Source organism: Vombatus ursinus, unplaced genomic scaffold (genome assembly GCF_900497805.2).
Source record: "Vombatus ursinus unplaced genomic scaffold, bare-nosed wombat genome assembly UNPS02007284.1, whole genome shotgun sequence".
Taxonomy (NCBI): Eukaryota; Metazoa; Chordata; class Mammalia; order Diprotodontia; family Vombatidae; genus Vombatus; species Vombatus ursinus.
Genome location: NW_020947062.1, coordinates 7,264,943 through 7,280,147, shown reverse-complemented (window position 1 = coordinate 7,280,147; position 15,205 = coordinate 7,264,943). Strand labels below are relative to the sequence as shown.

The following is a 15,205-nucleotide window of genomic DNA, read 5'->3' as shown; positions in this document are numbered from 1 at the left end:
AACTGACTGTCTGACATACCACCTCCCATGGTAACTGGTTGTCTGACGTTGGACAAGTCACTATCTCTCTGAGACTCAGTTTCTTTGACTATTGATTAGGGATAATACATTGTCTACCCTGCTGGAATAAAGAATGAGAAAAGAACTTCAGGAACTTTCTAATACTATGGAAAAGCAAGTGGTTACCTAATACTAGCTATGCTAAGTGTTGTTAGGATTAGGAAAGGGAGAGGTCATTATGGGCTATTTAGGGTCATGATTGCAGTTGACTCAGCTATTCCAAAAAGTCAGCCTTCTCCCAGCAGAAGCCAAGTATGTCTGCCCATCCCTGTGCCCCCTCTGGAGACCAAGCTGAGAAGAGGATCTCAGTGGAGAGTGTGGGGTAGGGGGAGGGGAGCCAGCCCTCTCTTACCCTGGCATTCTTACAGTCAGCTGCGTTCTGGAGTTAATCAGGGCATCCAGGGCGCATGTATCCCAACAAAGCCCTGGGCTGCCCTCCACGCTCAATTGACCAAGCTATTTTTAGGCCTCTACTTTGTGAATAAATCACCCTCATTATTTCTTGCACGTTCTGAGCAAGAACCTCAATTAAGAATTCTTGGACTCCTGCCCAGGTTTGTATTGGGAAAAAGAATCACTTTTTTTTTAATTTCACAACTACAAAAAAGTATGGGGCCAATGCTTCCTGACATTGCCAAGAAAGGACATTAGCAAGTAATCTTTCCTCTTCTCAGGTTTTCCTAGAGCACCAATAATCTTTGCCTTTGTCACACATCATATATATTTATGTATGTATCATATCCCCTCATTAGATTATAAACTCCTTGTGGACAAGGAATGTACTGTTTTTAATCTTTGTAACCTCAGCGTAGGGCCGCCTTGCTATGTGCAAGGCCTTAATCAATGTCTATTGAATGAATGACAAGAATGGATAAAGGTTAATGAACCCTAAAACCTGTTCTTCACTTTGAGAAAAACAAGATTAGGCTGTTTACTTCTACTGGTCCCACTACTGAGACATGTTTGTTATTGCTGTATAGTTGTTTTCAGTTGTGTCTCACTCTTTGTGACCTCATTTGGGGTTTTCTTGGCAAGAATACTGGAATGGTTCACCATTTCCTTCTCCATCTCACTTTACAGATGAGGAAACTGAGGCAAACAGGGTTAAGTGATTTGCTTAGGGGCATACAGCTAGTAAGTTACTGAAACTGGATTTGAACTCAGAAAGATGAGTCTTCCTGAGACCCCAGGCCTAACACTCTATCCACTGCACCACCTAGATACCTCCATGTTTTCAGCCTAAAATTTATCTTGTCCTTCAGGCCCATCTTACATTCCCACGAACTTAAGGTAGCCTTCCCTGACTGCCTCAGACCATCATGCTCTCTCACATTCCCTTCTGTCTGTAATGTCTACTCCATGCATTGCCCGCTTTGCTATTTGATTACCAAATCATTCAATCCATGCATCCTGTCATCATTCAGCATCACTATGAGTTGCTCAAAGACCTTGATGGTACTTTGTCCCCCCTAGCACCTTGCATAGGGTTGAGGGACAGATTCATTCAAACTTTTAGCAAATATTTCCTGAGCAACTGCTATGTTCAGGACCTATGCTGGGCACTGAGAGAGAAACAGATAAATAAGACACAGTTCCTGCCCTCTAGGAGTTTACATTCTGGGGGGAAACTAAACATATACATGTTAAGTCACCAAACATTTATTTAGTGCCTACTGTGTGCTTTTATGGCAGAATATGATAAGGATCAGAAAAAGTGTTCTGAGGGTCTGAGGAGGAAAGGTCACTTTTGATTGGGAGGATCAGGAAAGACTTCCTGGAGGAGGTAGTATCTGAGTTGGACTAAAGAAAGGATGGGTCTGATTTCAATAAGGAGAGAATAAGTTGGGGAAAAGGCACAAAGAGAATTAAAAGACGTGTTTGTAGAACACTGAATTGTCCAAGTTGGCTGCAGTATAGGGTTCATGTAATAATAGTTAATAGGTAACATTTTAATAGCTAGCATTTTAAAGTTTGCAAAGTGCTTCACTGATATTATCTCATTAGATCTTCACCACAACGCTGGGAGGTAGGTGATATTATTATCCCTACTTTACAGATGAGGCAACTGAGGTAGATGTTAAGTGATTTACCCAGGGTTATATAACTAGTAAGTGTCTAATATTGGATTTGAATGATGGTCTTCCTAACTCCACATCCAGCACTCTAATTCTTCATATTGGCTAATTCTTACAATGCAATTACATTTCACTATATTTTTATCTACCACAATTTAGTTCAAACCTTATGCCCAGTAAGGAAATGCCCTCTGCAGTATCATGGAAGGTGAGCCTCTAGCCTTTGTTTGCACACCTCCAGTGACAGCATACAATCTTACTGGGTTTTCATTGTTGGATAGCTTTGAGTCTTCTTTATATTAGGTCAAAATTGGCCGGCCTTGAATTTTGATCTTTCCCTTTGGTTTTGCCAAACACAGGCTAATTCTTCTTCCCCATTAGAACCCTTCAGATTTTTCTTTTCTTCTCTCAACAGCCCCCTTCTCTCACCAATTCAAAGACAGGTACTTTTTGTGGTATACATTTGACACTAGGCTAGGCAGACAAATGTCATCTAATTAAAACTTGAGTAAAGAAGGAAGAGAAGCAATAAAAGACCGACACTCTTGCCTTCATTACCTCATTTGAGCCTCACAGCATCCTTATGGCTGTTTCCCATGAGGAAATAGGATGTGGTAGAAAAAGAACTTGTCTTTGAGTCAGGAGGTCCTGGCTTAATTTTGACATGAGTGTCTTTCTTTATATGAGCCTCAGTTTCCTGATCTGTAAAGAGGTGGATGGTAATACTCATGCAACCACTCCCAGAGTACTTTGTGAATTCAAAAGTTCTATTCAAGTGTGAGCTATTAATGTTAATCTCATTTTGTATCTTATCTCATTTGATCCTCAAACTACCCTTGTGTTTTGGCTAATAGGCAGATGGTGCCACCTCCATTTTGTATTAAAAACTTGAGAGAATTGACTGATTTGTCGTTTGGTACAAAATCTGGGACTAGAACCCTGGTCTCTCAAACCTCAGCCCTTGGGCTATTTCTCTAAGACCAAGCTGAAGTTTTAAGCATTTCAAGTGTTCCTGGTTTGCCACAGTCCCCTCCTTTGCCCCTCTTCCCAGACCATTACAGGCACAGCTTTGCCTCCCCTGTCAGATTTGATGGCTAGGCCTTCCTAGTATGTGGCAGGGCCTCATGCCTTGATATTATTCATTATCTAGTAAATGCCTAGTAGCTCAGTCTCCCACATTCATATGCCTGGCTCCTGGGTTTGTTTATGGGCATTTTACAATAGATTTTTTTTTCAGTTTCCATTTCCTGAATAATTGATGATCTGGGGATAATGCATCCTCTGCAGGAATGGCTGGGTTAAGCTATATTTGGTCTCATGAGCACATCTGCTCCAGCTGTTCACCCACCCAGCTGGACAGTGTTTTTGGGGACATGGCTGGTGAAAATAGTCTTAGAAGACTGTGGACACACAGGATTGCAAAGAAGGCTTTACCTCCCATGGTCCATTTATTCCTTATTTCTCATTCCTTATTTTTCCTTATTTCTCATTCTTTTTTCTCTCACCCTCTCTCCCTAGTACAAAATCATCAAGCAGGTTCCATCACTTGCTTGCTAGAGATGAGCTAAAAGATAGTGTGGTATAATGAAAAGAGTCTTGAACGTGAAGCAGACGACCTGCTTTCTTGGCCCACGTGTGCTACTTAGTAGCTGTGTGACCCTGAGCAAGTCACTTCATATATTAAATATGTATATAATTAATATTACATCAAATAATGTGATGTTATGTCAAATAAATATAATTCATAAATTAAATATTAAAATATTAAACAGTTCTTGTGCTACCCCCTTCATAGGCCACTTTCATTTTGGTTATGACAGCCCTTTCACATGTACAATCTCATTTAACATACTCCCAGTCCTCACAGCAACCTTGTGAGGATTGAATAGATAATATATGTGAGAAAACTGTTATCATTATCATCATCATCGTCATCATTAGAAAAAACCCAAACAATTAGAGGCCTGTAGGATGCCAGAGCTTAAAGGAGATCTACAAGCATAGAACACAGGATTTTATTCTTAGAAAAGGCCTGGGATGGGCTCTAACCCAGTTGTTCTTAACTTGGAATCCACAGACCCCTTTATGAATAGATTTCAGAGGGATCTGTGAGCTTGAATGGGGAAAAATTACGTATTTATTTTCATTAGCCTCTCACTAAAATTTACTATTACCTTCAATTATATGAAAACATTATTCTGAGAGGGTATTCATGGGCTTCATTAGACTGTCAAAGAGGTCCATGATAAAAAAAAAAAAGTTAAGAACCCCTGATCTACTCCAACCTCTTCATTTTATAGATGAGGAAATGGAGGACCAGAGAGCAGAAGTGAAATACCCAAGGTGACACAATGAGATAGAGAAAATGAGGCACAGAGTGACTTTTTCACTCATTTAGTCAAGGAACAAGTTTATTTAAAGCTTCAGAATGAGTACCTAGCTCTATTCTAGAGGAGAGGGGAAAATGAGAGGAGACTTGTCTTATAAGATCTAAATTGAAACTTGAAGTGAAACAGGTACAAGTGGTTATGGAAAGTTAGACAGCTTTGTTTGGAATTTCATTATATTTAGACCTTTGTGGGGCCCAATCAACAAAACTGTTAAGAATCTACTACTTACAATAGTAGCTAAATTTTATATAATGCTTTAAGGTTTGTAAGGCATTTTAACTATACTGTTTCATTTGAGTTGCTGTGAAGGATATGGACATGAGTGCAACATAGTGCCTGCCCTCATGAAGTTCATAGTCAAATAGGAAAAATGAGGCACATACCCATGTAGCAGAAGACCCAATGAGTGGTAAAGATAAGTGCTACAAGGACTTTCAGGAGGGAGAGATGACTATAGGTTGGGATGATAAAGGAAAGCTTCTTGGAGGAGATGGGACTCAAGCCTCAAGCTGAGCATTGAAAGATGAGTAAGTTTTATAGAAAGAGATGGGGGAAATCTTCTAGAAAAGGAAAGTGGAATATATGTCTCGGGTATTAAACAGCTAGTGTACCCATGGTACCTCTCAGACATGACTACGTGATGAGAGATGGAATTCTATGGCATATTGAACATAATCTTTTGGGATATTATCACAAGGATAGGCACCAGAATATGGAAGTAGAGTAAGATAGATTTTGTGTACAAGTTTGAATGTCGTACCAGTGGCAATGGTGGTATTCAGATAGAGTCAAGCAAGTTAGAGTAAGAAGTTGGAATGAATGGAGGCTGGATTGTGGAGCTAGACACTGGGTTGTTGAGGTAGCCACTGTTTCCACCTCTCCAGACACTGAAGAAGTGTGTGGCTGGAATGAACTGATACTTGTTAAACAGTTCTCTTTGGGAGATATAAGAAAGATGGTGAAGTACTTTTATACTCCCCTTTTCTGTCACTCCCTTTGTCCACAGATGGGCAGGAGGATGCTTAATGTAGTGAGTAAAATACTACACCTGGTGTCTGACTGAATTCAAAACACAGGTGCGCTGCAGCCATCTCATACAGGCTCAGGAAACACTATTGTTTAATTTTTGGTGTCCAACTTGGAAATTGGCAGACTACAAATCAGGGCTTGATTTATTGTTTCATTGATCGTCTAGACTTAAGTGATGGAGAAAATGTTAATAACCCCGATTAAACTTAAAAGTGTCTGTGGGGGGCAGCTAGTTGGCACAGTGAAAATAGAGCACCAGCTCTGGAATCAGGAGGATTTGAATTCAAATCCAACCTCAGACACTTACTAGCTGTGTGACCCTGGACAAGTCATTTAACCTCAATTGCCTCCCCCCCCCAAAAAAAGTGTCCTGTGTACATTTTTTTTTGGACAGCCAATTGTTAAACATTTACCAGCACACTACTGGTTCAAACCACATTTTAGATGCTAGTTCTGTGACTTTGGACAGTCATTTAAACTCTGTAAGCATCAAGTTTCTTTATTTGTAAAGTAAAGGGATTAGACTTAATGACCCTCAAGATCCCTTCTAATTCTAAATCTATGATTCTATAATAGCAAACTTTTCTAATTTCTAATCTGGTAGTACTTTCAAGTTGGCATACCAGTCAAAAATTATTATTGATCATCACTGCTTTCATTTATGTTCTATCTGGGGTTGCAAAAGGGAGAATAATGTTTGATATTTCTATATGAAAAGAGACAGAGAACAGATGCTTTTGTCTGAAAGAGAAGTGGGGAAGGGGAGTTCTTCCTGTACCACACCAGACTGAAGTTTTGTTTTTCAGTCATGTCTGAATCTGGATGACTCTATGGACCACAGCATGCCAGACCCTTCTATCCTCTAGTGTCTCTCAAAATCTGTCCAACTTCATGTTTGTTGTTTCCATGACACTATCCTTCTCATCCTCTGCCATCCCCTTTTCCTTTTGCTTTCAATCTTTCCCAACATCAGAGTCTTTTCCAATGAGTCCCATCTTTTCATCATGTGGCCAAAGTATTTAAGCTTCAGCATTTGGCCTTCCAATGAATAGCCTGAATTAATTTGTTTAGACTGATTTGATCTCCTTGCTGTCCAAGAGCCTCAAAAGTCTTCTCCAGCACCACAATTCAAAAGCATCAATTCAGCAGTGCTCAGTTTTCCTTATAATCCAGCTCTCACAGCCATACATTGTTACTGGAAAAACCATAGCTTTGACTATATGGACCTTGTTGACAAAGTGATGTCTCTGCTTTTTAGTATCCTGTTCAGATTTGCCATAGCTTTCTTTCCAAGGAGTGTCTTTTAGTTTCATGGCTTCAGTCGCCATCTACGGTGATCTTTGAGCCCAAGAATATAAAATCTGACACTGCTTCCATTTCTTCTCCCTCTATTTGCCAGGAAGTGATGGGACCAGTTGCCAGGATCTTGGTCATTTTCCTGTTTTGTTTGATTTTGTTTTTTATGTTAAGCTTCAAGCTAGCTTTTATTTCTCCTCTTTTACTGTCATCAAGAGGCATCTTAATTCTTCTTCACTTAATTCTTCTTCATCAAATTGAAAGCTCAGCAGCTAAATGAGAGAAAGTGATTTTGAATTACTAATTTTTATAAATGTCCTAAAGCCAGTCCTGTTTTTTTCTTTCATTTATTCAGAGAGAATCATTAGTTAGTTGCTGTTATTTGATAAGGGGTATGGAAGATGTTGAGTCAAGATGTCCTCATTGTTTTCACTCCATCCCCAGTATCCTCAGAAGACATCTCTCCTCAGAGGTGGAGTGAGAGTGATGACTAAGGAGCAGGTCCAGCCTTGTGAGAGGAGAGAAAAAGTGACTAGGAAACACTAACTCACACTCATTCCAAGGGTGGGGGCCAGCCCCTCAAAAATGTAGGAAGACTTCCTTCAATTCACCTCACAACCAATCTTGATAGATAGCACATAGATAGCACAGCTGGTAAGAGATTTCATGTGGCTCAGATCCCATCATTATTTTTCAGTTTTCCATCTGAATAATCTTGAGGTTGGACTAGATCATTTTTAAGGTTCCTTCCAGTCCTGACATTCTGTGTTCTAGGATTCTAAAGCTCATTGTAGCTCTGACATTTTATGTTCTAGGATTTAAACTCCCTTCTTACTCTGATGTTCTAGGTTTTATAATTTGGAGATCCCTTCCAAATCTGTCTTTCTCTTATTCTTAAATTGTGATTACACAATTTGTCCTAGTATCTTCTTTCCCTTAGATTTCGCTATGAAAATAGACCAGGAAAGGCTTGAGAGAAACTTTGGACTGATTCCTATCTGCTTAGGAATTATCTGCACACCCAGTTAGGAGTTTTCTGTCTAACTATTATTAGAGAGAGTTGCTGATGTGGATATGTTAATGTCACTGAATAGAACAAATAAAAAGAGAGCAAAGAAAGAATTCTCTCTCTCATTTCCTTACCCTTACACCATCCCCTTCCTGTTTTTATGTTCCTCTGGTCCTCCTTAAAAGTGAATTTGGTAATCGGGAAAATACATCTCAATGGGGACAGGGAGGAAAACTCCACTGTTGTCTGCTGTCAAGCCCTGCCGCTCTAAGTGTGAAAAATGACTGGGCCCAAGGACTCTGTCTTCCTTCCCTACCCTCTTCCTCTCCCCCTTTATGCACATATACTTCCATTTGATGATGAATTGCTTAGAATAGCTTCATAGTGTATGTTTATAGGCAGATTAATCACAGTCTCTGGGTTCTCAACCAAAGGACAACAATTTTGCCCCAGGGCCCAATTTTCTCTGTGGAAAGAACTAGACAGCAGCAGCCCCAGTGTCTGAAACCTCTGCTAGAAACTGTTCATTTCTGCCATTACCTTGTCCAGCCTCCTGACTCATGAAGGAATTCTGCCTCTGCCCCATCTCTGATGAAGGTCACACAACTTCTGCTTGAATATGTCCAGTAATGGGAGAATCATCCTACTCCACATTTTAACAACTCTGATCATTAACTCTCCCAGGAATTTCCACCCATTGGTCCTAGCATCCCTAGAATGAGAAGGGACCCTAGAATCCCTTGTTCAACTTCTATCTCTTAAGACTACTCTTCAATATCTCTGACAAGTAATCTTTCACTTGAAGATTTCAGTGTTAGGGTGTTCATTACCCTCCACTCGGCAGCTCATTCCGTGATTGAATAAATCTAAATGAAAGTTTGTCTTATCTAAATGTTATATCCCCTGACCTCTTCCAATACACTCCCTAGCACAGTGCTTTGTACACAATTTATGCTGTTAAATTATTTGTTGAATAGTATTTTTTTAATTAAGCAGCTAAAATCAATCTTCCTGTACTTTCAATCCATTCATTTTATCTTTCCTCTAACTTCTACCTTCTTCTTGTGAAGGAGACCACCATTCTTCTGCTCAGTCAGATTTAGAACTGTAGAATCATATTTAACTCTTCTTAACTCCCTTATTCCTCCTATCCAAACAATCTGTTGCCAAGTCGTGTTGATTTTCCCCTCCCAACACATCCTCACATCTGTCTCCACCCTCCACTCCCATGGCCACCTCCCTAGTTCATGACTTTATCACCTCTTGCCTAGACACTACAGTAGCCTCCTAAGTAGTGTCCCCATTCTCACCCCTCTACAATCCATCTTCCATACTTGATGTTCTTAAAACATAAATCTGACTGGGTCACTATCCTGCTCAAGAGACTCCAGTGGGTTCCGCCTTCCCTTTAAGATAAAATACAAACCTCTGTTTTGCCTTAAAGTCTTCACACTCTGTCTACAGCTTACCTTTGTAGGCTAGCTGCACATTACTCTCCTCATACTTTACAGCTTATCCAAACTGATCCGTTTGCTTTTCCCTCTAAATAACATTCCATCTTTCACCTCTTACCTTTGTATAATCTGTCCCACATGCCTGCAATATACTTTGCCTTTCTCTTGTCTTGTAGAATTCCAGATTCCTTTAAAGCTCAGCCTGAGAAACACCTTCTATAGGAAGTCTATCCTGATCTTCCCAATTATTAATACCCTTCCCCTATAAATTATTTTGGCTATAGTTTAAATTATTAATATCAGTATTAACTTGTGATAATTTAATATTGATATTAATAATAAAGATGCACATTTATATAGCATTTTAAGGCTTGCAAAGCACTTAACAAATATCTTCTTATTTTATCCTCACAAAAGCTGAGAGATATAAACTATTACTATCCCCATTTTACAGATGAGAAAGCAGAAAGACAGAAGTTAAGTGACTTACCCAGGTCACATAGCTAGAAAGTATCTGAGGCAGGATTTGAACTCAGATCCTCCTGACTCCAGGCCCAGTGCTCTATCCATTGCACCATCTAGTTGCCTAGAATTTAATATTCTTTGCATAGAGAGTAAGCTCCTGGAAGGTAGGGATGGTGTCATTTTTTTTTGTCTTTCAATCCTCAGTGTCTAGCAGAAATCCCTGACAGTTGATGCTTAACAAATACTTGTCAAATGGAGCTAATTTTAATTAAACCTAGTTAGAATCATAAAATAATGGAATCTTAGAGTTGGAAGGGATTTCAGAAGTCATCCAGTCCAATTGGTGCCTGAAGTATGAATCCCCTTCACAGCACCTTCATCAATATACTTTCAATGATAGGGGAGCTCACTAGACACACAAAGCAGTTCCATTCCATTATTGGACAGCTCTAATGGTTAGTCAGTTGAGTCAAAATCTACCTCCCCGGACATTCCGCCTGTTTGAGGGTCAGCATGAAGCAAGACCAAAACCTTTATGCGTGTTACAATCCTTCTAATATGCTAAGGCATCAATCTTGCTCTCCCAGGCTTTCTTTTGTCTTAGTTATAACATCCCCAGTCTTTCAGCAGATCTTTGGATGATATATCCTTTCACCATTCAGGCTGCCCTCCTCTGTATTCATCCTGGCTTCTAAATGTCCCACCTAAAATCTGGTACCCAGAAATGAACTCAGTACTCCAGATATCTGAATAAGGCAGAGTACAATGAGATTATTGCCTTTCTTCTTCTAAATGCATTAGTGCATTCTGAAATCAGATGAGTTTTTCTGACTTCTGTGTCAACTTTTAACTCACAGTGAATTTCATTGAAATGGGGGAAGGGGATGATGAGGTGGAGAGAGGTGAGATTAGTATAGTCATTAGAATGAAGTTGAAATAGACTGATGCCTCACAATTTAGTAGCAAAGCTACTCAATTTTAAAGAATGGAGTCTTGTCTACCCAGTTTCCTCTGTTCTTTGTCCATTTAAAGACACAAATATCAGAATCTTTTCATGTTAGACCAAATCGCGCACAGAAGTTTGAACCTTAAAAAGCAGGATAGCATTGTGTTTGTTTTTGTTTTTGTTTTTCCAAAGATGGAACATATATATGGGGAAATAAATAGTCCTGAATTATCTTTGTTCTTTTATGAGGAAACTCAGCTGAAAGAAGAGATTGAGCCTATGTGTACATCTGGGTATCTTGATATGACTTGTTTGATGGACATAGCAAGGACATATCATCATACTCAGGAGCCAGTCACATGGAAAACATTGACTAAAAGAATGCCTGTAACTCAAAATCAGCTAATGTCACACTTCAGCCATTTTAATTGGGAAGAATTTCCTAACATGGCTTTTGTTTCTTATCCTCTTTTGTTCTAGCCTGTTTCTTGTTATCTTTGTTGTTCAGTCATTTCAGGAGTTTTCTTAACAAAGGTACCAGAGTGGTTTGTCATTTCCTTCTCCAGTTCATTTTACAGTTGAAGAAACTGAGACAAAGAGGAATAAGTGACTTAAACAGGGTCACATGGCTAGGGAAGTGTCTGAGGCTAGAATTGAACTCAGGTCTTCCTGACTTCAGGCCTAGTGCTCTATCTACTGTATCACCTAGCTGTCATAGCCTGCTTCTAGTTTCTCCTAGATTTAGAATTAGGAGACTGGAACTCTAGTCCTAGCTTTGATATTTACAGGTGGTAGAACATGAGCCCTAGTTTTACCAGTTATAAAATAAGGATAATAATACTTATGCCAGCTACCTAATTAGGAAAGGGCTTTATAAAGCAATAGAAATATGTGTTATGTGTACACTATATGTGGAGTAGGAAGTCTTGAGTTCAAATTCTTGCTCTACCACTTACTGCCTTGTGTGACCCAGATCAAGTCATTTTACCACTGTAGGCCTTAGTTTCTAAAATTAAGAAATTGGAATAGATGAACTCTAAAATCCCTTGGTCTATGATTATTATTATTATTATTATCATTATTATTATTATCATTAGGGTGAACAAAGATATCTAAGTTAGGCATTATCTACTGTTGCTGTAGAATAGGGAATGAAGCCACATTCTGCCCTGACTCTTTCAGAAGAGAAAAATTGAAGACATGGGGTTCTTTCCTGTGGCGATGATTTTTACTATGCATATATCTAGAGTGCTTTGTGGTTTTAAAAGCATTTTCCTTTTGATAATCCTATAAGGTAGGAATTATAATTATTATCACATCCATTTTACAGATTAGGAAACTGAGGAAATTCCCTTACATACCTCTTGTGTTCACTCTGCAATATAATATAGGGAAAAGAATCCTGAACTTGGAAGCAGGAAAAAACTAGGTTTGACTCCTGCCTAGGTATTGTGACAGTAATTCTTTGAGCCTCAATTTCCTTAATTATAAAAATTTAAAATATTATTTAAATGAAATATGTGACATATAAAATAATACATTACATACAATAACTTAAATTAAATATAAAAATACTCATACCCATCTCATTGAGTTTGTGTGGGGACCAAATGAGATGATAGATATAAAAATACTTTTTAGCCTTAAATGCTAAGTGAGGAATTTTATTATATTGTGTTATGTATTCATTCAGTCACCAATAAGACTTTGAGTACTTAGTATGAGTGTATCTAGCTACTTGCAATAGATGAAAGACACAATCCTTGGCAACTAGTTGATAAAGTGGATAGAGCATTGTGCTGAGTTCAGATGTGACCTCAGACACATTTCTATGTGTGTGACCCTAAGTGAATCACTTAACCCTTCTGTTCCTCAGTTTCCTCATCTGTAAAATAGGAATAATAGCACTTACCTCTCAGGGGTGTTGTGAGGACCAAATGAGATATTTGTAAAGTACTTTGTAAACTTTAAAGCACTATATAAATGCTACCTTTTATTATAGTTGCTGTTAGCTAAAGGAGTTTACAGTTTCATTAGGGAGACAAGGCATTTAATCATGAAACAACTGGAAGATGACATAAGACCACACTGGCTCAAGGATTCAATTATCTGCACTTTGTGTTCTCCAGTGTTCCAGTCAACAAGCATTTATAAAGCAGCTACTATGTGCTAGTGACTGTGTTAAGTGCTAGCTCAGCATAACAGGCACTGAATAGGTAGGTATTCATAGAATTGAACCGATAAGGATGTGTGTAAAGCCCTGCACTAGACTTAAAAAAAAAAAAGACATCTACCCAAGTATGTGATGGGACAGGCAAGGCTGGAGAGCATTTCTTCAGAAAAATATCAAGGTGTTTTAGTGGCCCACAGGCTCAATATGACTAAGACATGGAAGCCAAAAATTCCAGTAGCATTTCAGGCTACAGTAATAGAGACATAGTGACCAGGATGAGTGAAGTTATCACCTTGTCTACTCTCCTGATGTATAAATGCATTTTTTCAATTAAGTAGGGTCAGACCATAAGTGGAGTATTCTGTCCAGCAATTGGTAGGAAGGACATTCACAAACTAAAATGTTCTGTAAAAGAGAATGTTCAGAATGGTGAGAAGACGTGAGATTGTGCCAAAGGAAGATCTCCTGAAGGAAATGAGGATGTTTAGCCTGGAGTAGGGAAGAGCTAGGGGGAATGTAATAGAGGTCTTCAAGAATTTGAAGAGTTTGTCTTATTGAAAATGGTTTAGAATTGTTCTGTCTGGCTCCAGAGGGCAGGTACTGAGTCTTATCTGCTTCAGGAAAATATACCAGTACTCCCTTTTCCCTGAGAAATGAAAAGATCAACTTAGGGAAAAATCGACAAACTGTGGAGTGGCCAGTGGCCAAGGGCAGAGATGAATAATAGCCCAAGAAGTCCAGATGAGTCTATTCCCTAGAAAATCAGTCTTTGAATGATGAATGAGTGTCAGAATGGTTTCCCCAAGTTTCTGCCCATCATCAATAAGAGGGGTAACTCAGCTACAGTTCTGACCCAACCAACAGCCAATCTCTATTGCAGCAAACATCCTAGCTGTCAAATTGAGCTAGGTTTTTGGTGTCTGTTCAAAGAGGGCATTAACTTGATCTTTACAGTTCTTAATAGCATTTCAGTTCCCTCTAAATATAGACATTCATGAAACCCAAAAGGAAGCTGAAGGAAAAAGGAGAGGAAACATGTATATTTCTTTCAGCTCCCTGGCTGAGTGCAAAGTATAAGGGGAAACTCTCTAATAATGAGAGCCATCCAAAAGTAGAATGGGCTATCTCATCCCTGGAGATCTTTAAGTGAAATCTGAATGACAGGGATGTCACAGAGGAGATTCCTACTTAGTACTGGATTGAAGTAGAGAAATTCTCCTCCTGAGAGTCTGTGATTAATTTGGTAGGCAGAAGGAAAGAGGCCACACATCAGTTCCTAAGGGTCCTTGTCATTTGCTCTAGTAAAAGAATTAAGTGAGTAAGTGCTGGAGCTCATAAATTAATCTCTTCAAAGTTCTACAAAGGCAAAGCTCCTCCTCCAAAGGACTTACCATCCAGAGCACCTGCCTGTGTTTCCACAAGTATAGTCCCAGAGCTACTAATCAGTGACCTGGCAAGTCACTTTTCCCACTCCAGACCTCTGTTGTTGTTTTTGGTTTTGTTTTGTTTTGTTTTTTTTGCTTTTTTCCTCTGTAAAGTGAAGGGTTTGGATGTGGACACTTTAAGGCCCCTTTCAAATTCTGACATCCTACATTCTATGATTCTGTGCTCCCTTCCACCTCTGACATTCTATGGAGTCTGATCAGGACTATGTTGGTTAATAGTTAACAACTGGCTCCCCAAAAATGCATGACCCCACTTTTAAATGTAATCTGCATTAATATTTTCTCCATCACTTTCACAAGTCTAGACAGTCAACAAACCAACAAATCAAGCCCTGACTTGTAGCCCTTCTGGGGTGTAAATGTTCTCACTGAAAATTTAGTAAGAGTACGTAAGAGTTGGCTCCAGCACATCCTTGCATCTGACTCTTTATTAAGTGTTGTATCGCCTTCAGAAAATAAGCAAACACAGGCCCTCCCTGCCCCCACCTCCCATTTGGAGTAGTACCATGAAACTTGCCACAACAACTTCCCCCAAGGACTCATAGCTGGCTCTCTCCTTTTTTTTGTGGTTCTTCCCAGCACTCTACAGGAACAGAAGGGAGAATTGCGGAAGCGTCTCTCCTACACCACCCACAAGCTAGAGAAACTTGAAACTGAATTTGATTCCACCCGGCACTACTTGGAAATAGAACTGAGGCGGGCTCAGGAGGAGCTGGAGAAAGTCACTGAGAAACTGAGAAGGTGAGTCCCAAGCCCAGGAATGGGAGAGAGGGAGAGAGAGAGAGAGAGAAAGAGGCAAAGACAGAGAAAGAATGAGAGAGAAACAGGCAGACAAAGAGACAGAGAGAGAGAGAATGAAAGAG

At 39.4% G+C, this 15,205-nt stretch overlaps 1 protein-coding gene across 2 annotated transcripts in view; it reads left to right on the top strand.

Moving 5' to 3' along the window:
* BEGAIN (brain enriched guanylate kinase associated) overlaps positions 1-15,205 on the top strand; it is a 182,460-nt gene that overhangs the window by 96,493 nt on the left and 70,762 nt on the right. For both annotated transcript variants that reach the window (XM_027849271.1, XM_027849270.1), the window contains exon 3: positions 14,922-15,083. In XM_027849271.1, the coding sequence (XP_027705072.1) occupies positions 14,922-15,083 (162 nt within the window). The remainder of the gene's footprint in view (positions 1-14,921; positions 15,084-15,205) is intronic.